Source organism: Suncus etruscus, chromosome 9 (assembly GCF_024139225.1).
Source record: "Suncus etruscus isolate mSunEtr1 chromosome 9, mSunEtr1.pri.cur, whole genome shotgun sequence".
NCBI lineage: Eukaryota > Metazoa > Chordata > Mammalia > Eulipotyphla > Soricidae > Suncus > Suncus etruscus.
The window spans coordinates 50,842,755-50,866,600 of record NC_064856.1 but is presented as its reverse complement, the minus strand read 5'-3'; the positions used below and the strand labels follow the sequence as shown (position 1 = coordinate 50,866,600).

At 39.9% G+C, this 23,846-nt stretch overlaps 1 protein-coding gene and 1 pseudogene across 2 annotated transcripts in view; both read right to left on the bottom strand.

Annotated features, from left to right (window-relative positions):
• Positions 1-23,846, bottom strand: part of FCHSD2 (FCH and double SH3 domains 2) — a 283,860-nt gene that overhangs the window by 215,761 nt on the left and 44,253 nt on the right. For both annotated transcript variants that reach the window (XM_049780261.1, XM_049780262.1), the window contains exon 3: positions 5,028-5,073. In XM_049780261.1, coding sequence (XP_049636218.1) covers positions 5,028-5,073 — 46 coding nt within the window. The remainder of the gene's footprint in view (positions 1-5,027; positions 5,074-23,846) is intronic.
• LOC126019239 (uncharacterized) lies at positions 15,006-15,122 on the bottom strand (annotated as a pseudogene).

Below are 23,846 nucleotides of genomic sequence, written 5' to 3'. Positions count from 1 at the left end.
GGGGGGGTTTAAAAAAAAAGAAAAGAAAATTAGGGGCCGGCGCGGTGGCGCTAGAGATAAGGTGTCTGCCTTGCCAGCACTAGCCTAGGACCGCGGTTCGATCCCCCGGCGTCCCATATGGTCCCCCAAGCCAGGAGCGACTTCTGAGCATAAAGCCAGAAGTAACCTCTGAGCGTCACCATGTGTGGCCCAAAAACCAAAAAGAAGAAAAGAAAAGAAAATTAGTAAAAAGAAACATTATTGAATAAGTATTTATAAAATAAAATGTCACAAATTCTACAGCAGATTAACATTTAGCCTTTGAAAATATTAACATTCGGGCCCGGAGAGATAGCTTGCCTTGCAAGCTGATCCAGGACCAAAGGTGGTTGGTTCGAATCCCGATGTCCCATATGGTCCCCGTGCCTGCCAGGAGCTATTTCTGAGCAGACAGCCAGGAGTGACCCCTGAGCACTGCCGGGTGTGTCCCCCAAACAAACAAAAAAAAACAAACAAACAAAAAAGAAAATATTAACATTCAAGACTGAGATCCTGGGACCAGAGAGATTGTATTTCAACTTCAGGTAGGGCAATTCAGGGCAACTGAATGGAGTTCAATCTGCAGCACCCAAGTGTTCCCCCAAGCCCAACAGGAATGATCCCTAAGTGCAGTATCAGGAGTAAGACCTGAGTACTGCTAGATGGAGTCCAAAAATAAATAAAATGAGTTCCTGACAGAAATGAACTACCAGAATAAAAATATTTAAAAGATGGCCTTGATAAAAAAAAAGATGGGTCTGCTTCCAAGAACCTCAAATAAATATGCTAAATATATTTCACTGTATATTATTTAAAAAGTGACCACACCAACCATACTTTTAAAACCCATTTTTAATTTGTAAAGTTGGTTAAGAGGAAATTAAAAATTTAAAGCAGTTAGCTGTTGATACATTTATATAATATGTAAGTTAGATTCCATCTCTTTCTTTTTTTGTTTTTGTTTTTGGGCCATACCCAGTGATACTCAGGGGTTACTCCTGGCTATGTGCTCAGAAATCGCTACTGGCTTGGGACACTGGGGGATAGAACCGAGGTCCATCCTGGGTAAGCTGCGTGCAAGGCAAATGCCCTATCACTGTGCTATCGCTCTAGCCCCTAGATTCCATCTCTTTCTGAGACATTTAAATAGTTAAAGGCCAAGGATGCAGCTCACATGGGAGAACATATTCCTGGCACATACACGGTTCCAGGTCAATCCCTACCATTGTCTATCTCCTCCCCATATACCCAACATTGGGTGTGGCATCCACCAACAGTAGCCATACAAAAGATAAAGAAAATAACAAGCAGTCTAGACTACCTTATATATGAATGCAAAGAGAATAAAGCATTTTCATATTTAGAAGTGTATCTGATCTCCAGAATCTGGCCTGAGAAGAAAGGAGGCATGAATGGTCATCACTCTCATTTCAAGAGATGAGAGGGGAAAAAAGACAATTTCCCAATATCATTAATTTGATGTAGATCTGTATGAAAATTTCTTCAATTGGTGTTTGACTTTCTGTCTATATATATTGCAAAATGCGTCATCAACAGTCAACCTTTTGAGTACACATGAAGCAATCAGAAAATAAAATATATAAAATAAGATGGTTACGAGGATATAATATATGATGTGTGTATTGGTGATATGAATGTTTGTTCTGCAGCACATTCTTCATCTTTTATAGACTTGTAAGGGAAAGGCACCACTGCAAGTATCCTTTTAATTTCCTCCTTCAACTTTTCTTTTAACAATAAAATATCTGAACAGGGCAGGAGAGAATAGAGGTGTAGAAGGGAGAGTTATGTATTATTAACAAGCTTCACTTTTTTTCAGCACTTTAAAACCTCAAAGCAAAACCATCACTGACAACACTTCACAATTGCTGTCAGCATACATGATAAATTGATGATTTGTTCTATTGGCTTAAGGATCCAATCCCTCCACATTTCCATCAACAAATATTTAAGGAACTACCTGGTTATTGACTCTGCTAAGATCAAGAATCCTCCTCCATGAAACCTTGGAAGGAGTGTTAACAAAGAAGAAAAATTTCAAGAAGCAATTCTAGGATATGACTAAGAAATACCACATAGTACAGAAGTTATATGGTTAACAAGTAAGAAGATTAAAGGTTCTCGATCTAAAAGATATTTAGAAAAGTCAAACTTTGAAAATAACAATGTTTTAGTGAAACCTTACCCAGCTTATTATACTGATATTTTACTTAACAAAAACAAACAAGGGATGGATGAATTTTCAATACTTCTAATTAATTCTAGAAGTATTCTTCCTAAATATGTAAGTAAATAATAAAGCACTATTTCATATTCCATTTAATTGGCATTTTTAGGGGCCAGAGCAATAGAGCAGTGGTAGGGCATTTGCCTTGAAAGAAGGACAGACCTAGGGATTCGATCACCAGTGTCCTATATGGTCCCCCAAAAGCCAGGAGCTATTTCTGAGCGCATAGCCAGGAGTAACCACTGAGCATCACCGGTGTGGCCCAAAAAACAAAAATATATATACTATTAATTGAAGTTTTTATAAAACACAATACCAAATTTCTCCTAAAACATAAAAGACCCTGGGGCCGGAGAGATAGCATGGAGGTAAGGTGTTTGCCTTTCATGCAGGAGGTCATCGGTTCGAATCCCGGTGCCCCATATGGTCCCCGTGCCTGCCAGGAGCAATTTCTGAGCCTGGAGCCAGAAATAACCCCTGAGCATTGCCGGGTGTGACCCAAAAACCACAAAAAAAAAAAAAAAAAAAAAACATAAAAGACCCTCCCATCCAAATTAATGATTATATCCTTGTGGTGACAAACACAAAAATAATGACCTATATTGTTAAAAGCATAATAATCTTTTGCTGTATACTCAGTACTATTACTAAAATCTTTAAAGTGTACATATATTCTGCCCAGAAAGCTTTATCTATAGGAAATGGTACAAGAAACAATCAGATGAATGCAAAGGAATTTAATATAATCTTTTTTATATAAAAATTAAAATAAGACTGAAAACTATCGTATTCCACTCTGTAATTTAAAGAAGGATTTACCAAAAAAATACTAAATATAAGATGTAGTTCAGAGATGTAGCTCAGTGATAGAGCCTTACATGTATGAGGCTTTGGGTTCAACCCCCAGCACCCAAAAAAATAAACCAACAACAAAAAAATTGGGGGACAGAGCAATAGTACAGCAGGGAGGTTTGCACACAGCTGACCCAGGTTCTAATTCTGGCAACCCAAGTGGGCCCTCTGAGTACCACCAGATGTGCTGGCAAGGAAAAGGCCTGAGCTCTTGCATAGTGTGGCCCCAAAACCGGAAAGAATAAAAAAGAAAGAAAAAAAAAAACCTTACTAAGGGGCTGGAGTGACAGCACAGCGGTTGGGTGTTTGTTTGCCTTGCACGAGGCTGACCCAAGACAGACCTCAGTTCAAACCTCAGTGTCCCATATGGTCCCCAAGCCAGGGGTGATTTCTGAGCGCATAGCCAGGAGTATAGCCTGAGCGTCACTGGGTGTAGCCAAAATAAATAAATAAATAACCTTTACTAAATGTAATTATCCTGTGATAATAACCATTATTTCCATGATATGGAGAGGGGTGTCTCATAAAATACTGGTAACTTAAAAGAGAATACACTAATTTTCTTAACTAAATTTTAAGCAGATTTACTCAATGTATTTTAAATTACATTTATAGCCATTAAAAAATCAAATTATATAAGGCAATACTAGTCATAAAAGTCTCTACAAGATGTGGAAAGAACCTATTTATTTCCAGAATCTTCTCCAAAGAATTATCTTGCCTGGGGCTGGAATGATAGCACAGCAGGTAGGGCATTTGCCTTGTATGTAGTCAACCTGGGTTCAATCCCCAGCATCCATACAGTCTGCCATGCATTGTCAGAAATGACCCCAGAGCACAGAGCCAGAAGTAACCTTTGAACACTGTCCAAAGTAACTCTGTGTGTGTGTGTATATGTATGTATGTATGTATGTATGTATGTATGTATGTATGTGTGTGTGTGTATGTGTGTGTGTGTGTGTTTCACTCTTCTGTTATTTCCATGTGAAGGAAACCATACATTTCTTTAAAATCAATTCAGGGAAGCACTGGAATGGTTCAGTAGCAAAAAAGCACTTTCCATGAGAGCAAGAGGTAAGAGTTCATACTCTCTGTTTTGGAAAAAGAGTACCAATACCACAGCAGTGTGATCTCCAGTGCACCACGGTCAGGTATGTGCACTTACTACAACTAAAACTGAGTCAGGTATGTAACCCCTTCAATGAGCACCACAATTAAACAAGGGCACATCCTGGCAAGCATCTGTATAAAGTAAAACACGAGTAAAGCGTAAATTCCAGCGCTAAGCATGTCTATGACCCACCTCTTACCCCCGCCCCCTCTGCTATCACCACACAGCATCGAAGTAGGGAGAGGAAAGAGAAACCAGCCCACTTATTAAAATCTGAAATCATGTTATATGATATAAAATTACCACCAAAAATGTTACTTTGTATTAAAAAATTTAAGAGCAGATCATGGGGGTGTTTGGGGGTAAGGTGGAGGGTCCACACGAGTGGTGCTCAGGGGTCAATCATGGCAGTACTAGAAGGACCATGTGTTACTTGGGATAAAACCCCAGACTCCCACTGGCAAAGAATATACACCAGCCTTTGAGCCAACTCTCCACTCTGGATCATTTATTTTTATTTCAATAGAAACAAGCTCTTCACCTGAAGATTCAAAACAAGTTAAAGGGAGACCGAAGAGAAATGCTGGAAATATAAAAGAAAAAGTGGTAGGAATGGTCAGGATTCTTTCTAAAGAGAATGTATAGGAGCTGGGAAAGTAGTTCAGTAGTAGAGCACTTGCCTTTTATGTGCAAGTCCTAGTCACTGGACACACACACATACACACACACATAGGAATTATGGCAACACACATGTATAGAGAAAATAAACTGAGTCGAGACATTCATTTCCAAACTTACCTGTGCATATTCTCTTTCAATAGCAGCCTTCTTCTGACTGAATGTCCTAAAAACACAAATAAAATTTCATTATGAAAAATTAAACTATAATTCTGTTAATTTACCAAATATCCAAAAACAGACAAAACTATTAAGGGAAGCAATGATATTTCATTCATCTATGTTCACTCAGGAAGGCATCCTGCTGACATCAACAGACTCTGAAGTCAGGAAGCCTACATTTAAATCCTAGAGTCCCACACTATGACTATCAAGTCACCTGGTTTCTCTATGGTTCAATTTCTTCCATGGGGAAAAAGGAGGTAGTTAATAGCACATTGGGATTCTTCAAATTTTAGTTAAACATATGAAGTGCCTAAAATAGTGTCTACTATGTAGTTGTTAGTGTTAGCTACTGTTTTTAGAATGACTGTACATCATGGGCACTAAAACTGTGTACTAAACTTAACAACCCCAGAAAGGTGACCACAAAAAAAAAAGTCACATCTTTTTCATTATTCCAGCTTTTTACAAAAGTTATGAAGGTCACAACATATGGCATAACATGACACACTTTCTAAGCATAATTGATATTTAATAGCTATAAGGTAATTACTGTTTACATTTTTACTATTATGTTGTTATTCTTTTTTTTTTTTTTTTTTTTTTTTTTTTTTTTTTTTTTTTTTTTTTGGTTTTTGGGTCACACCCGGCAGCGCTCGGTTACTCCCAGCTCTATGTTCAGAAATCGCCCCTGGCAGGCACAGGGGACCATATGGGATGCCGGGATTCGAACCAATGACCTTCTGCATGAAAGACAAATGCCTTACCTCCATGCTATCTCTCCGGCTCCGTTATTCAATTTTTGGCATACTGATTAATAGTAAGTATTTTTTAATCTTAGTAGTACATAAAATAACTGTACTTTACAATTCAGAGGCAAAGCAAAAATCAATAAAATAGAGACTAGAGATATAATACAGCACGGTAAGGAACTTGCCTTGCACATGGTCAACTAAGTTTGGTCCTCAGTACCCCATATGGTTCCCTGAGCCATATGATTAGGAGTGATCTCTAAATGCAGAGCCAGGAATAAAACATGAGTATCATGGCCATCCACGAAATGGGAGAAACTATTCACCCAATACCCATCAGATAAGAGGTTAACATCTAAGATATACAAGGTACTGACAGAACTTAACAAGGAAGAACATCTAACCTCATCAAAAAAAAAAAAATGGGGAGAAGAAATAAACAGATACTTCCTCAAAGAAAAAATACAAATGGCCAAAAGACACATAAAAAAAAAAAAGTTCCACATCACTAATCATAAAACAACAATGAGGTACCATCTCACACCACAGAGACTGGCTCACATCACACAGAACAAAAACAATCAGTGCTGGAGGGGATGTGGGGAGAAAGGAACTCTGATTCACTGCGGTTGGGAATGCCATCTAGTCCAGCCTTTATGGAAAACAATATGGAGATTCATCAAAAAACTAAAAATTGAGCTTCCATATGATCCAGCTATATCACTTCTAGGGATATACCCTAGGAAAACAAAAACACAATATAAAAATGCCTTCCGCACACCTATATTCATTGCAGTGCTATTTACAATAGCCAGAATCTGGAAACAACCCAGTTGCCCAACAACAAATGAGTGGCTAAAGTAACTGTGGTACATATATACAATGGAATACTATGCAGCTGTCAGATGAGATGAGGTCATGAAATTTTCCTATACATGCATGGACATGGAATCTATTGTGCTGAGTGAAATAGTCAGAAGGAGAGAAATAGACACAAATAGTCTCATCTATAGGTTTTAAGAAAAGTAAAAATCATTATTGCAATAATATAGACAATAAAAACGAGAGCTGGAAAGTCCAGCCCACGATACGAAGCTTGCCACAATAAGTGGTGAGCTCAGTTGGAGAAATGAATACCCTGACAACTACCATGGCAATGGTAGTTAGTGAGAGAAATAGAATGCCTTCTTAAATGCAGGCAAGGAGTGGGGCAAGGAGTAGGGGAGTAGAGAGATGAAGAGCATTTGGTGGTGGGAATGTTGCACTGGTGAACGGCGGTGTTTTGGGTTTTTTTTTTATATATATAACTGAAACCCAACTACAAACATGTTTGTAATCATGGTTCTTAAATAAAGATATGTATTTTTAAAAGTTTTTTCAAATACTTTCTGCATTCCTATGTTCATTGCAGCTCTACAATAGCCAGATTCTAGAAACAACCAGATGCCCAACAACAGATGAGTGACTAAAGAAACTGTGGTACATATACACAATGGAATACTATGCAGCTGTCAGAAAAAATAAAGTCATGACATTTTCCTATACATGAATGAACATGGAAACTATTATGCTGAGTGAAATGAATCAAAGGGAGATAGACGCAGAATAGTCTCACTCATCTGCGGGATTTAAGGAAAATAAAAGACAGTATGGTAGGGGCCGGAGTGATGGTGCTAGCATTAAGGCGTCTGCCTTACAAGCCTAACCTAGAACAGACCTCAGTTCAATCCCCTGGGGTCCCATATGGTCCCCCAACCCAGGAGCGATTTCTGAGTGCATTGCCAGGAGTAATCCCTGAGCGTCACCGGGTGTGACCAAAGGAAAACAAACACACACACACACACACACACACACACACACACGACAGTATAGTAATAATACCCAAAGACAATAGAGATGAGGTTTGAAAGGACCAGCCCATGATATTAAGCTTACCACAAAGATTGGTGAGTGCAGTTAGAGAAATAACTGCACTAGCAACTATCATGATAATGGTTGTGAGTAAAGAGAAATAGTATACCTGTCTGGAAGACAGTCAGGGGGGTGGGGGAGGAGGGAGATTGGGGAATTGGTGGTAGGAAGGTTGCACTAGTAAAGAGGTTATACTTTTTTTTATGACTGAAACCCAACTACAAACATGTTTGTAATCATTGTGCTTGAATAAATACATTAATTTTTAAAAAAGACATGAGTATCACAAAGTGTGGCTAAAGACAACAAAAATCATACTACCATTATGCACTCATAAGTATACCATGCTCAATAATCACTATCCATTCACGTAGTCTGTTACTGGCAACTCCCAAATTTCTGTCATTAAAGGTTTGCTTATTCTGGGTAATTCATATTGAAGGAAGTATATCATATGTGACCTCTTATGTCTGGCTTCTTTCACTTAATTTTTATCCACGGCTCATCTAATTTAAATCATGAACCAATACTTCATTCCTTTATAACTAAATAATATCCCACTATAAGGACATAGTCTTGCATCGCTTTATAACCTGACTCTAAGAAATGCATCATTCATTGATTATTACTGCTGTGTTAACAATATATGTGACTCTCCAAACAGTACTTCATGTCCTTGACAAAAAAATACAGGAGGGCAATTTATAAATGGAGCTGATCAACCATGACTTCCTACTGTGCCTGGAGTACATTAGCAAGCACTGTGTGCTACAATAGCACTAGATAATAGTAAGTTTGGGACTATCTCATACAGATGGTCTCAAAACATCTTTATATAGCATATAACTAAACTGCAAGTTCATATAATTAAACTTGTCATTCATTAACAGATATCTGTTAGTTCCATACCTTCACAAATATGAAAAATGCTGCTATAAACATTCATTTGTAAGTTTCTACATAAGGTATTTTAAGTTCTCTTGGTTGTTTATCTAGAAATAGAACTTCTAGGTCATATGGTAATTCTATTTTTAACTTTTAAAGAACGGTCAAGCTTTTCCATAACAGCTGTAGCATGTTATATTTCTACCGAACATTTAAAAACAAAACAAAATAAAACATATTCCATTCATTCAGATGACTCCTACAGGGGCCCAAAAAGAATGTGGTAACTCTCTGTCTACAAGCATGGAAAAACTTTACATGCAATTACCTCATACAATAAACACATACAAACTGGTTATCATGGTCCAGATAATCGGTTCTCAGGATACAGCGCAGTGAATAAGACTGACATCAAGTAACATTAACAGATTGTAAACAAATCACTACATGAGGCTTATTTAATGATAGGTTAGATAATTATAAATACTATAAAGCCATATTATTTAGCATTTTTAAAGCTTAACAAGAGTATCTAAAGTAAGATCTTGCTTTATATTAATAGATAGCTCAGTAATACAGATGCCTAAAAATACTTACCTATTTTCCAGCGTATAAGACGACTTTTGAAACAAAAAAAGTCAACCGAAAATCGGGGTCATCTTATACGCTGAGTATATCCAAAAAAATGTTTCAATATGCCGCTAAACGAAAATTGTCTGAATATTGCCACAAAACGAATTTTCCAACTCGATCCTGCACCAATCACTGTAAGGCTGCTCGGACCGCCTCTCTAACTCAGCCAATTCAAGCAGGTTTTTTATGCATGCAAATTAGAGTGTTCTGGACCCGAATCTACACTGTCAAAAGCCTGCTCAGATTGGCCAGAATCAGAGAGGAAGTCTATTACAGTATAACCTTTGAACCTTTGCTTGTTGTGATTGGCTCACTGTGGTACATACAGTTGCAGCACAGGAATGTTCTGCCTGATACAGCGAATATAGGCCTAAACCTATGTTTTAACTGTAAAATTAGGGGTCGTCTTATACGCCGGAAAATACGGTACAAACACCTGGAAAATACAGGGAAAACACTCAAAGCATATATGCCAAGGGCCCAGTGAAATAGCATAAGGACCCAGAGTACCTGCCTTACAAATATAGTCTCACTTTAAAGCCCAGCTTCCCACACTAGCAAAGTATAAACTCAGCATTTCTGCAGTCTGAGATTCATGGTGCCACAATGTCTAGCTATACTGCAGCATGTCTTAAGAGGGCTGAATGTTTCTGCCTCATGGATGTGTAGGAAGAAATTATTTAGTTATAGAAGGTCACACCTTCTATAATAAAAAGTTAAAGGTTATGTGAGCACCATAAAAGGGGATGCTGGGCTTAAGATTTATTCCCATGGACTAAACACATATTTTACATGTAGGACGCTCAGATGTGATTTCCAGCACTGCATGGTATTTTAAGCACTGTCAGGAAAAATTCCCTGAGCACAGAGCTGAAAGCACCCCTCCTCGGCATCTTCAGGTATAGCCCAAAAAACAACAAACAAAAAGGGCAGGACTACTCCCAACACTATCTAAAAAAGACAAGGGAGCATCATGGTCAAGATTTATAAGCCCTGGTGAGCACATGTGTGAGTAGGACAATTAAAGGGAGTTCAGAATTTAGTGCACACTACAGCCAAGGGTGCTAGCACCAGACACAATGTGAGGCCCTACCCAGCGAACATCACTGCTGAAAATGCGTGAGCGTCACAGTCTGACATGTGTGCAACTCCATCATCACAAAAGAAGGAATGGGACAGAGGAAAATAAACAAGCTCTGTCATCAAAGGCCATTTTAAAAAAGGAGTCTAGAACATGAAGGAAGTGACTGACTACAAATGACTTAAGAACAGTGGGGGCGGGGTGTCTTTAGCACTTGCACAGTAGAGGAGGTACATTATCATTGTACACCAAAAGCATTATTTTAACACTATTGTAACCATGCTACCACAACAATGAAACAAAAGAATAGGGATGGGATGGAGACCAGAGGTACAGCATTTGCCTTGCATGTGAGGCCCTGGGTGCAATCCCCAGCACCACTTCAACCAGAAAGAACATATGTCATATTTTTTGTTATTACGGAAAAGGGAGGTTGGTTTGACTCTATTTTCCAATAACAAAAATTTTATATAATAAAAAACAGACTTTAAAAAAACTAATGTTTTTCTATAAACATAAGACTATACGAAAAATATATGAATTGTATAACATATTAAAAAACCATAAGACTAAATTCCTTCAGTTAATTAATATGATCTAATTTTAGGAAAATAATTTTCCTAAAAACAAATCTGATTGAACCACTCCTAATAAGTTTCTTAATTCTTTTTTGTTTGTTTTTGGGTCACATCCCACGGCACTCAGGGGTTATTCCTGGCTCTGTGCTCAGAAATTGCTCCTGGCAGGCACGGGGGACCACATGGTATTCCAGGATTCGAAGTACCGTCCAACTTGGGTCGGCTGAATTCAAGGCAAACGCCCTACCCACTGTGCTATCTCTCCATCTCCCAAGTATCTTAATTCTTTTTCATTTTTCTGTTTTTGGTTTTGGTTTTTGTGTTTTAGACAACACCCAGGGTTTAATCGTAATTCTGAGTTTAGGGATAACTTATGAATAACATGTGCTGCCATGTTATTGAAATGAGTCAGTTGCAACCAAGGAAAGTGCCCTATTGCTGAATTAGCTCTTTGGCCCCTTTCCTCATAAAAAAATTTTTTATGAAATGACTCCTTTTCTGGGGCCCGAGTGATAATACATCAAGTAGGGCATTTGCCATGCACATGGCAACCCCAAGTAAGAGCCCCAGCACCCCTATTGTGCTTTGAGCCTCTTTGAACACTGCTAGGTATGGCTCCCAAACAAACAAAAACATAAAAGTAACAAAAAAAAAAAATGGCTCCTTTACTTTCCCAGAGTAAAAAAACTCTAAATTCTTTTAACAGAATGGAAGAAACTGTTGCCAATCAGGGTTTAGCTACTAATGCAGTTTCATTTCAGTAAACCATGACACCGCCACCACTCACACACTAGGACCCAACTAATTTACTTTTAAAGGACTAGTGAACACATGTTTTAACATTCCAGCAAATGTGGTCTTTTTCATTTGGCTAGGCCATCCTTGACCTTCAAATCTTGGGTTAAGCACAACCTCCCCCGAGAGGTAATTCAGAATTCCACTTCCTCTGAAGTCCTCGAACATCCTGAAATGTAGAATTTGCTTCAAATATTACAATAATTTGTGAATCTGACTGTGGAATTCCCAGGCTGCAGTGAGTGTGATTGCATTTATACAAATAACAAAGTACAGTATCTGAATGCTGCGAAAGTTCAATAAATGATTCTTTTTGTTTGGGGGATGCTGTGAAAGTTCAATAAATGATTCTTTTTGTTTGGGAGCTATACCTTACTCCTGGCTCTGCACTCAAGAAGACTACTGTCAGTGCTTAGTTGGGATGCCAGGATTGAACCCAAATCAACTTTGAGCAATTCCCTATTTGCAGTACTAGAGCTGTGATACTCAATAAATATTTCTAAATGAATGGACATAGTATCATGTTCAAAGTAAGTTAGTATTAAATATCAGGCTAAGTTAGTATTAAATAGTTCAGTAAATTAGTTCCTGGATGAGTTTAGGCCAAATGAGTCATAGTTTTAAAACAAAGACTAGAGAACACAATGTTTGCTCTTTGTACCCTATAGTGGTGGGTATACCCAGGCCACCCAACAGTGCTTGGGGTCTTCCAGAGCTACACTCAGCAATGCTCAGGAGACCATGTGGTGCTGGAAATCAAACCCAGATCAGGTACATTCTAGCCATGCACTCTAACCTGTGTACTATCAACCCAGCCCACATCACAATCTATATTCTATTTACTTGTTTGTTTTCTAACCACACTGGCAGTGCTCAGGGAACACTCCCAGCATGCTTTGGAATATTATGTGTTGCAATGAACTGAACTGAATATGGAACCAGGGTCAACCACATGCAAGGCAAATGTATTTCTCCCCTGTGCTATCTCTCTGACCCACAATCTCACAATCTACATTCTTTTGTGGATTATTTTGTTTGTTGACCTTGGTCACAGACAATGTGAATTAACACAGCTATTTGGTGTAATTAAACTTTAAAAACCAAAAAGTGTATAAGAATGTGCAGTAAATGGGCGGAGAGGTAGGGTGGAGGTAGGGCATTTGCCTTGCATGCAGAAGGACTATGGTTCAAATCCTGGCATCCCATATGGTCCCCTGAGCCTGCCAGGAGCGATTTCTGAGCGTAGAGCCAGGAGCAACCCCTGAGCGCTGCCGGGTGTGACCCCCCCCCCCAAAAAAAAGAATGTGCAATGTGCAATAAAGAATTAACCTTGTCCAAAGAGGTCTCTGACCTTTGTACTGAGCTTCTGGAAGGTAATGTCTAACCTTTGGAATGCCATATCTGATAAGACTGTTTTTCTTCACCTGGAGACTAGGACATGCCAGATAGTCTGACAAACAGTAAGATTTATTGCAGGTGGTAGGGGGACACATATAGGATCAGTTCAACTTCTGGAGGGATAATTCAACCACATCTAACTGACCAACTGGCATGCTTTTCTTGGCTGCCCCTTAAATACATGCCTTCATGCCAATATACCATAACTCTGAACAAACTTTCAGGATGATCTCTGAGTCTTCAGAATAAACTATCAAATCCAAAGATGAACATGGGATCTCCAATGTTACAAATAATATTAGAAGTAAGCGGTTGACAAGGAGACTTCCCAATTCACAATTAGTGCCAGAAGTAAGAACTATAAAGGGACAGAAGCAAGCAATAGTACAGTAGATAGGGAACTTGCCTTCTTTGCAGCTAACCTGGGTTTAATCCCTGGTACAACATATGGCCCCAAAAGCACCACCAGTAGTGATCCCTGAGATTAAAGCACCACCATGTGTGACCCAAAATCAGAAACCCAAAACCAAGACAAAAAAAAAGTAAGAACTAAGGAGCCAGAGAGATAGCACTGTGGGTAAGGCACTTGCTTTGTATGAAGCCAACCCGGGATCAATTCCTAGCACCCAATTATGTTGTGCACAAGGAGTGCACAGAGCCAGTAATAAGTCCTGAGCACCATTGAGTGTGGTCCAAAAACCAAAAGAAAAAAGAATAAAGAAAGAACTATCTTGGGAACTCCGTAACTAACTAGGATAAGCATAACATCAAAGAATGCATGACCTAGTAATAGTGCTAGTGAAGAAAGAATATTAGTAATCCATTATAATGAATGTTAAAACTTAAAAAATGAGGGCTGGAGTGATAGCACAGCAGGTAGGGAACTTGCCTTGCACATGGCTGACCTAGGTTCAATCCCCAGCATCCCATATGGTCCCCTGAGCCTGCCAGGAGCAATTTCTGAGTTAAGAGCCACGAATAATGCCTGAGCACTGCTGGGTGTAGCCCCAAAACATAAATATATAAATACATAAATTCATGCATGCATACATATATACATACATAAAATGAACAAATCCGCCACAATGGCTAAAATGTAAAAACCTGAAAACTTGAAGTATCCACAACAACAAAAATATGCTAGTGTGAATGTAAAAGAAAGCACAACTTATTTTACTTGCAGGGGGTGGGGAGTCTAGTATTCCTTATATGACTAAATATACATCTACTCTGGCATAGCAATACTAATGTTTAGCTTTACTAAGTGATCTAAGAATAGATGTTCATACATTTCTAGGAGACTGAGATACAGCTCTACAATAGAACACATGCATGCCTTGAATGCTGAGGCCCTGGGTTTGCTCACCAGAAACACACACACACACACACACACACACACACACACACACACCACAACACATGCGCACACCTACACAAATATTCTATCACATTTATTATTCATAAACAGGCAAAAGCTGGTGTCCATAAGAGATATAGATAAACAATGATATATTCTTATGCTGGCATAAAATGTAGCAATAAAAATGAAGTACAAGATGATACCACATTAGAACATTAAAATTGAACTTTTTATTTGGAAAGAGTGTTTGAGTCACACCTTGCTTTAGGGTCACTCCTGGAGATGCTTAAGAGTGCATATGTGCTGCCAGATATCAGACTGAGGTCAGATGCATGCAAGACAAGTAATGCCTTATCCCTGAACTATCTCACCAATCCTAAAAATATTTTTAGTATAAACAGGGAATTGGAATACAAGAATGAATACACTAACTCTTCCAGAAGGAAACATTTATAATTTCATTCAGGAACATAATAACTGTTTCAGCACTATCATGAAAGCACATCTGGTAGCATCATTAAGTTGAGGACCTGAGAATACAAAACTTGTACTAGGATAGAATGGGCAACCTCACAGCATCTGAAGTTCATATATTTCTGTCACTGCAATTACTTTAGAAAAACGACGGTCTTTCCCTCCCTTCTGTGGTGGAGTTTGCACCCAAAATAATTTTTTTAAACAAGACCATTCAAATGAGCAACTAAAGCTATACAGTCTGGCAGAAAAATTATTTGGCTCCAAATTTAAAATATTAATTCACGAACACATTCATTGAGAATCTTTTCAATTTCAGATATTCTACCAAATATACGAAGAACATAAAGACAGGAACTCTGGGCTCTCAAAGAATTCATTAGCATAAGGTATAAACAGATGATACCAAGACCTATAAATACTAGTCACAGAATGAAAAGAACATGTTTCTGGGGCTGGTGCGATAGTATAAAGAGCAGGGCCCTTGTGTGCAAGTAGCTGGCCAGGGCTTATGGTCCCTGAGCATTGTCAGGAGTAATTCCTGAGTGCAGAGCAGAAATAAGCTTTGAGAGGGAAGAGAGGTGCGAAGGGAGAAAGGGAGGGAGAGACAGAAAGATAGTGATTCCTTCCTTCTTCCTTCCTTCCTTCCTTCCTTCCTTCCTTCCTTCCTTCCTTCCTTCCTTCCTTCCTTCCTTCCTTCCTTCCTTCCTTCCTTCCTTTCTTTCTTTCTTTCTTTCTTAATTTCTTTCTTTCTGAGATAGGGGGAATGATGCCCTACCAGGTACCAGGTAGTAGTAGGGAGGAGTGAGGGAACCTCACAGAGATTCTCTGCCTATAGTTTCAACATGAGCACTTAAAAATGCAGTAATTGTAACGCTCTGCATGGCAGGGGTTATCCAGGCCATCCTTCATGATGCTAGGGGAGAGGGTGACCCTCCAGACCACACCTGAGTGTACTGAGGTAAGAACCTCCAGAGCCATACCTGAGGCTGCTGAGGTATGCATGCTCCAGGGCTACATACAGAATTGAACTGATGTCATCCACATGCAATGATGTGCCTTAACCTCTGCTCTAGCTCTCTGGTCCAGAAACAAGTTCTTGTTTCTATTTACGGTAACCTTGGGCAAGTTAAATTTCCTGACTATACTGAGTTTCCATCGATTCAATGGGAATAAAAAGAACACTTACCTCATAAGAGTATTATGAAGATTAAATGAGTACATATTTGCAAAGCATTTAGAACAGACTTGGCACATAGCAAATGCTAAAAAAAAGTTATTTGTTAAATAACTGAACATGTCACATTCCATTATGAGATTTAATCCAGTTTAAATATTTATAAATGAATATGCAAAGCACAAACAAACAAAATACATTTTAAGTACTTCCGGTCTTAAATGACAAAGCAAAATTATAAGTTACCAAAAGCATCAATGAGAGTAAATAAATGTGAGCACAATCATCAATAAATACTGGAAACATGAAATATAAGGAAGATAAGTCAACAGGAAAGACAAGTGGAGAAAGAGTAAAGATAAGCCAATGGCTCAACATGCATGGGGATTGGTGGTGGAGGGAGTACATTTCCTCAAGCATGCTTCCTGAGGTCTACGATTTAAAGCGAGTTTGCAAAAGTCAAGAACGTGAATGATATAGGTGGACTTGCTGTTCATCCTCAAAAGAAGTGCTGGAGGAAGTATTAAATTGGGAATCCCACAAACAAACTTCACTATGAAAAAATGAGGGTGCTGGAGTGGCAGAAACAGAGAAAGGGCCTACACTCAACCCTGAGCCATTTCCAGAGACATTTCCAGAGACTAAGTTCAGACAACCCTGGTTGTAAACAAAGTGAATTTAAACTCCAAAGGCAATAACTGTCCTGAGATAACTACTCTAAGAGCCTTAAAAAAAATTCTCCTTCATTCAAAAATAGCCCAACAGAAAGTAGAAATGGGACCTACACAAATAGAAAAATATAAACAAGAGAATCAACGGTCCAGAAACCTGTGCTCTGCAGGTGTGCGAGTTTGGTTTGACCCTTAGAACTGCATGACACCCATGGCCCACCCTCATCCTCCAGCAGAGCCAGTATAGCCCCTAAAAGCCCATAAATATTACCAGGCATAACCCTGGTGGTCCCTGGTATTGCAGGACCCAAGCAGTTTCACACATCCTCATTTCAATCCCCAACATTCCATATGCCTACCAGAAGTGATTCCTGAGTGCAGAGCAAGGAATACAAGGAGAGGCACACATAAGGAGAGAGAGGGAGGGAAAGAGGAAAGGGAGGGAGGGAGGGAAGAAGACAAGCATTGAATGATTTCACATGTGGAAAACAAAAAAAAAAAATGCTAACATCAAGTTGCCAGAGGAAAAAAGTATGAGAAAAATTCGGGCAACACTGGTCAAAGGGAACAAACTACCGGCTACAAGAGCAGGTTCTTGAGACCGGAGACATAATATAGCACATAGGAATTTTGCCTACATGAAGTCAACCAGGGTTCAATCTCTAGCACCACCATGTTCCCTCAAGAACCACCAGGAGTGATTTCTGAGTACAGAGCAAAGAGTAAGCCCTAAACATCATGTGTGGCCCAAAAACAAACAAAGCAATAAAAAAAGAAAAAGTAAGTTATCAGTTTTATATACAGCATGATTACTATAGTTAACATTATTACATACTGGATGTTGCTAAGAGGATAACCTCAAATGTTCTCATCAATAAAAATAAGATAATTATGTGATATGATGGGTTAGTTCTGCTGACTATAGTGATTATATCATAAAATATACATGTATCAACTCATTATAGTCTAAACTTACACAATGTTGTTTGTCAATTTTAATCCAGAAGCTGGAGGGAGGGTAAACACTATAACTAATAAAAGCCCTTAAATAACTTGGCCCAGGGGCCGGAGAGATAGCATGGAGGTAAGGCGTTTGCCTTTCATGCAGGAGGTCATCTGTTCGAATCCCGGCGTCCCATATGGTCCCCCGTGCCTGCCAGGAACAATTTCTGAGCCTGGAGCCAGGAATAACCCCTGAGCACTGCCGGGTGTGACCCAAAAACCACAAAAAAAAAAAAAAAAATAACTTGGCCCAGAGCAATTCTGCAGTGGGTAAGGTGCTTGCCTTGCATGCAACTGACCAGGTTGAATTCTTGGCATCCCATATGGTTTCTCAATCACTGTTAGGAGTGTTCCTTGAGTGTAGAGCCAGGAGTAAGCCCTAAGCACTGCTAAGTATAGCCTCCCCAAAACAATACTGGGTGGAGGGAGAAACTAGGAAAACTACATAGAAATAGAAATTAACCAAAAAAAAAAAAAAAAAAACACAAAAATAAATAAATTAATTAATTAATTAAAAGAAATAGAAAGTAAATGTTAATATTGACAAAAAGTATAACTCAGGAATACTGCACAAAAATATTAAGTAAAAAATGCCAAACACAAAGAAACTATAGTATGATCCACTTATGAAATTCCTTTCTTTTGAAGGGGGGGCTTTTTGGGTCACACCTGGCAGCGCTCAGGGGTTCCTCCTGGCTCTACACCCGGGCAGGCTCAGGAAATCATATGGGATGCCAGGATTCAAACCACCATCTTTCTGCATGCAAGGCAAATGTCCTATTTCCATAGTATCTCTCTGGCCCCACTTGTGAAATTCTAAGAAATACACAAGACCAATAATACAAAGTAAATCGTTCAGTAGTTATTTGAGTTTAGGGACAAAGAATAGAAGAAAACATTTTAGAATAAAATATACATCGATGGGGCCAGAGCAATAACGCAGCGGTAGGGCGCTTACCTTGCAAGCGGTGGGGCACTTGTCTTGCAAGTGGCTAAACCAAGACAGACCTCATTTTGATCCCTGGTATCCCATATGGTCCCCTAAGCCAGGCGCAATTTCTGAGCGCATAGCTAGGAGTAATCCCTGAGCATCATTGGGAGTGGCCCAAAGAGCAAAGCAAAAAATAAAATACACACACACACACATATCAAGGGGCCGGAGTGAAAGTGCCTTGCATGTAGCTGACCTGGAACAAATCTGAATCCTCAGCATCCCATATGATTCCCCCAAGACTACCAGGAGCAATTTTTGAGTACAGAGCCAGGAGTAACCCCTGAATGCTGTTGGGTGTGGTCCCCACAAAAGAGTACATCAAGACAGGTGATGGTAACTCAATAATACACAATCACAAAAATACATTAAGTTATATACATTTAAATAAATACATATATGTGCATACACATACATCAATAAGGTTCGGAAATCATAAAAACAAAATAAAAATGGCAAGAATACAAGTACCGTATTTTCCGGTGTATAACACGACTTTTGAAACAAAAAAAAAGTCAACAGATCGGGGGTCGTCTTATACACTGAGTATATCCCGAAAAATGTTTCAATATGTCGCTAAACAAAAATTGTCTGAATATTGCCACAAAACGAATTTTCCAACTCGATCCTGCACCAATCACTGCCAGGACCGCCTCTCTAACTCGGCCAATCCAAGCAGGCTTTTTATGCATGCAAATTAGACAATGTTCTGGACCCGAATCTACACTGTCAAAAGCCTGCTCAGATTGGCCAGATTCAGAGAGGAAGTCTATTACAGTATAACCTTTGAACCTTTGCTTGTTGTGATTGGCTCACTGTGGTACATACAGTTGCAGCACAGGAATGTTCTGTCTGATACAGCGAATATAGGTCTAAGTTCCAGGGGTCCTCAAACTTTTTAAACAGGGGGCCAGTTCACTGTCCTTCAGACCATTGGAGGGTCTGACTATAGTAAAAACAAAACTTATGAACGAATTCTTATGCACACTGCATATATCTTATTTTGCAATGAAGAAACAAAACAGATACAAATACAATATGTGGCCCGCGGGCCATAGTTTAAGGACCACTAGAATCTATTATTTAACTGCAAAACTAGGGGGTCGTCTTATACGCCCAGTTGTCTTATACGCCGGCAAATACGGTAATTATTATCCTTTAGGTTAGATTCTATTCCAGAACTACATGGTTTCCTGAGCACCATCAGAAGCAACTACAAGTACAGTACAAGAAGCAGTCCCTGAGCACCAACACATTAGGTGTGGCAAAAGTAGGTAAGAAAATAGGGCCTGGGGAGATAGCACAGCGGTATTTGCCTTGCAAACAGCCAATCCAGGACCAAAGGTGGTTGGTCCAAATCCCGGTGTCCCATATGGTCCCCCGTGCCTGCCAGGAGCTATTTCTGAGCAGACAGCCAGGAGTAACCCCTGAGAACACCTGGTGTGGCCCAAAAACCAAAAAAAAAAAAAAAAAAAGAAAAAGAAAAAGAAAACTATGCTCAAAAAGAGATTAACATCAACACCCTTCATGTTATTTTACCAAGTGGAAATTTGTTTTGTATATTCATAAAATCTAATCAAAATACATCACATTAACTTGCTATGCTATTTTTCCAAGAATCCTACAAATCTAGCAAATTCTACTCCAGAGTTGTTTAAAATAAAACTTTTGGGGGCCCGGAGAGATAGCACAGCGGTGTTTGCCTTGCAAGCAGCCGATCCAGGACCAAAGGCGGTTGGTTCGAATCCCGGTGTCCCATATGGTCCCCCGTGCCTGCCAGGAGCTATTCCTGAGCAGACAGCCAGGAGTAACCCCTGAGCACAGCCGGGTGTGGCCCAAAAACCAAAAAAAAAATAAAATAAAAAAAAAAATAAAACTTTTGGGGGCCGGAGAGATAGCATGGAGGTAAGGCGTTTACCTTTCATGCAGAAGGTCATCGGTTCGAATCCCGGCATCCCATATGGTCCCCTGTGCCTGCCAGGGGCGGTTTCTGAGCATAGAGCCAGGAGTTACCCCTGAGCGCTGCTGGGTGTGACCCAAAAACAAAAAAAAATAAATAAATAAATAAATAAAACTTTTGGGGGGCCAGAGAGATAGCATGGAGGTAAGGTGTTTGCCTTTCATGCAGAAGGATGGTGGTTTGAATCCCGGAATCCCATATGGTCCCCTGAGCCTGCCAGGAGCAATTTCTGAGCATAGAGCCAGGAGTAACCCCTGAGCGCTGCCGAGTGTAACCCAAAAAACAAAACAAAAAAAAAAAAAAAAACAACTTTTGAACCAAAGAGACAGCACAGCGGTAGGGCATTGGCTTTGCATGCAGCCAAACGCGGTTCTAATCCTGGCATCCCATAAGGTCCCTCAAGCCTGCCAGGAGCAATTTCTGAGCGCAGAGCCAGGATTAACTTCTTCTGAGTGCCACTGGGTGTGACCCAAAAACAAAAACAATAAAAAAAAACTTTCAATTTTTTTAAAGTACTTCAATTTTTTAAAGACACAGCTTTTGCATTGTCTGAAACAAGGTGCCTATGGTACAGTAAGTCCCCCAATGCAAAGGCTAAGATAAAAATGCCAAGAAATGTTTTCTATTAGTAAATGCTTTTCGATCCTCTCAAGGATCTGCCAGTCACATCTCCCCCACTAGGCACAGAACTCATCTAAATGCAGGCTATAGTATAGAGACTGGTTGCCTACACTGTAATTCCAACCCAGCTAACTTGGTTTGCCACTTGGCACTGGTAAGAAAACACTATGTACATTTCACACCTGCTAACTAGATAACACACAAGGCATTATCACATTACACTGCTTGTTGTAGTGGGAAAACTCACTACTGAAGTGCATGAGAGACCTAGGAAACTAGATTCCAGATTAAATAGTAAGTTTCATTTCATTTCAGTTAAACATGCACTAGAAACAATCTAGCAATGGACTAAGCCACAAAGTATGTCATGTAGAAACAGTCATCTTTTAGTGCAACACTTCAATTTTTCAAAGTACTCATTTGCCCTTCACAACAACCTGCAAAGAAATAAAGAAACATTATTTACATGTCACAAAAGAGGCAAGTATGGATCAGAGCAATTAAAGTACATGTATCCAAAATAAAAGACACACAAAGTTCTAGTTAGGTAAAGGAAAAGAACCTAAAGTCAATTTTATCCCATTTTTTTCAACATCAAACAAACAAAAAAGCTATTAAAACTGGTGATATGAAACTCCAGGGAGGCAGCTCAAAACAATAGTGTGCATGTTTTTCATGCCAAAGGCCCAGGTTCGATTCTTGGCACTACATAGATCCCTGAGCACTGCTGGAGTGATCCCCGAGCACTCAACCAGGAATAGCCCCTGTGAATTGTCAGTTGTAACCCAAAAACATATAGGGCAGAGAAGGGTACCCTATTAACTATGCCAGATCCAAAACACAGTAAAAAGTAACCATTGAAGGAAGACCAGGTGAGGACCCACAGGAGAAGTAAACAGTCTAAGAGGATTGGTCTACACAGAACCTGGAATAGCAAGAAGTTGCACCTGCATGGCCCCAAGGTCAGGGGACTGGCAAAGATGAGGACTGATCACGAGGGGAAGGAAGCAGCAGCCTCATGAATCTCCATATGCACAAGGCCTGAGTAGGAGGCTAGACTTGGGCCTGGCAGAGCCACCGGTCAACATCTGCAGCAGGGCACACAGACCAAGGCAGGGAGGTAGCCACCACCACTGTGAGCAGACTGGACAGATACTGTCCTGCCCTGCGGCTGAGGAATAGGAAAACTGAACCCACCTATCAATCAAACACAGGCTTCACTCAGACTCAGACAGGAAACAGGGTCCCAAGGATCTGGGAGGCTGGTTCTCTTGTGTGCAGCTGCCCAAAAGCAAGGAGGCCAGAGTGGAGCACCTGGTTTGGGGGAGCCAGGGAGGCAGCCCTGTTGGTACTGCAAAGTCACAGCCACTGGGGTGGAAGCAACACAAACTCAGCCCCATAGCGTGGAGCTGGTGAATGTGAGACAGACTGCTACCTAAGCTGGCCAAACCCTCGCCCCAAGTTCTCTCAGAATATCAGAAACAAGGGAGAAAAAGAGGAGCCTCCAAAATGAATGGGTAAAGGCAAAAAACTGGGAAAGATCCCCCAGCATAATGTGCTCTCTAATCTCCCAGGCTACGATTTCAGAGAATCCTTAGGGAGGCTATTTAACAAACTAAAAGAAATTTTAGTACCAAACTCCAGTGAAGAAAATGTCAGGATGAGGGAGGACATGAGAAAACTACCAGAGGTCACAGAACTGAAGAGTAGGTAACTGAACTCAACATTCACTGGAGAGGGCCGGAGAGATAGCATGGAGGTAGGGCGTATGCCTTGCATGCAGAAGGATAATGGTTCAAATCCCAACATCCCATAGGGTCCCCGAGCCTGCCAGGAGTGATTTCTGAGCACAGAGCCAGGAGTAACCCGAGCGCAGCCAGATGTAACCCAAAAAACAAAGAAGCAAACAATAAAAATACATTCACTGGAGACTCAGCAAGAGGGAAAAAGAAAGTCAAGGGACTAATCAGTGCGCTGCAGGATGAGCCTATAGGAAAGAAACATCAATAAAGACAGAAGGGGCACACATGTGTGTTGCTAGTCCATGAACATGTTGCTCACATGTTGAGATGTGATCCTCTTGAGATGTGATTCTTTATACTTCCCTGCTTTCATGCTGGGATGTATATTAGGGTCTCTGCCTTTGAGAAGCTTGTGCTCGCTCTCTCCCTCCTCTTCCTCAGAATTTCCAAATGAAATCTGATTTACTTTAAAAACGAAAGAAATAATTTAAAAAGAAGGGGGAAAGAGTGAAATGAAATAAAGTATCTGAATTACAGGAGTCCCTGAGGGAGAGGAAGAAAAGAGGGAAGAAGACCGGCTTACTAGAGCTGAGAACTTTCCCAGTCTGAGAACTGAATAATGTCCCCAGACCCAAAGGCTCCAAATGTTCCAAACAAAATAAACCCAAACAGACGAACTCCAAGACACACTATAACTGGAATGGCAAAAGCCAAAGAGATGGAATCTTGAGAATAGCAAGATTAAA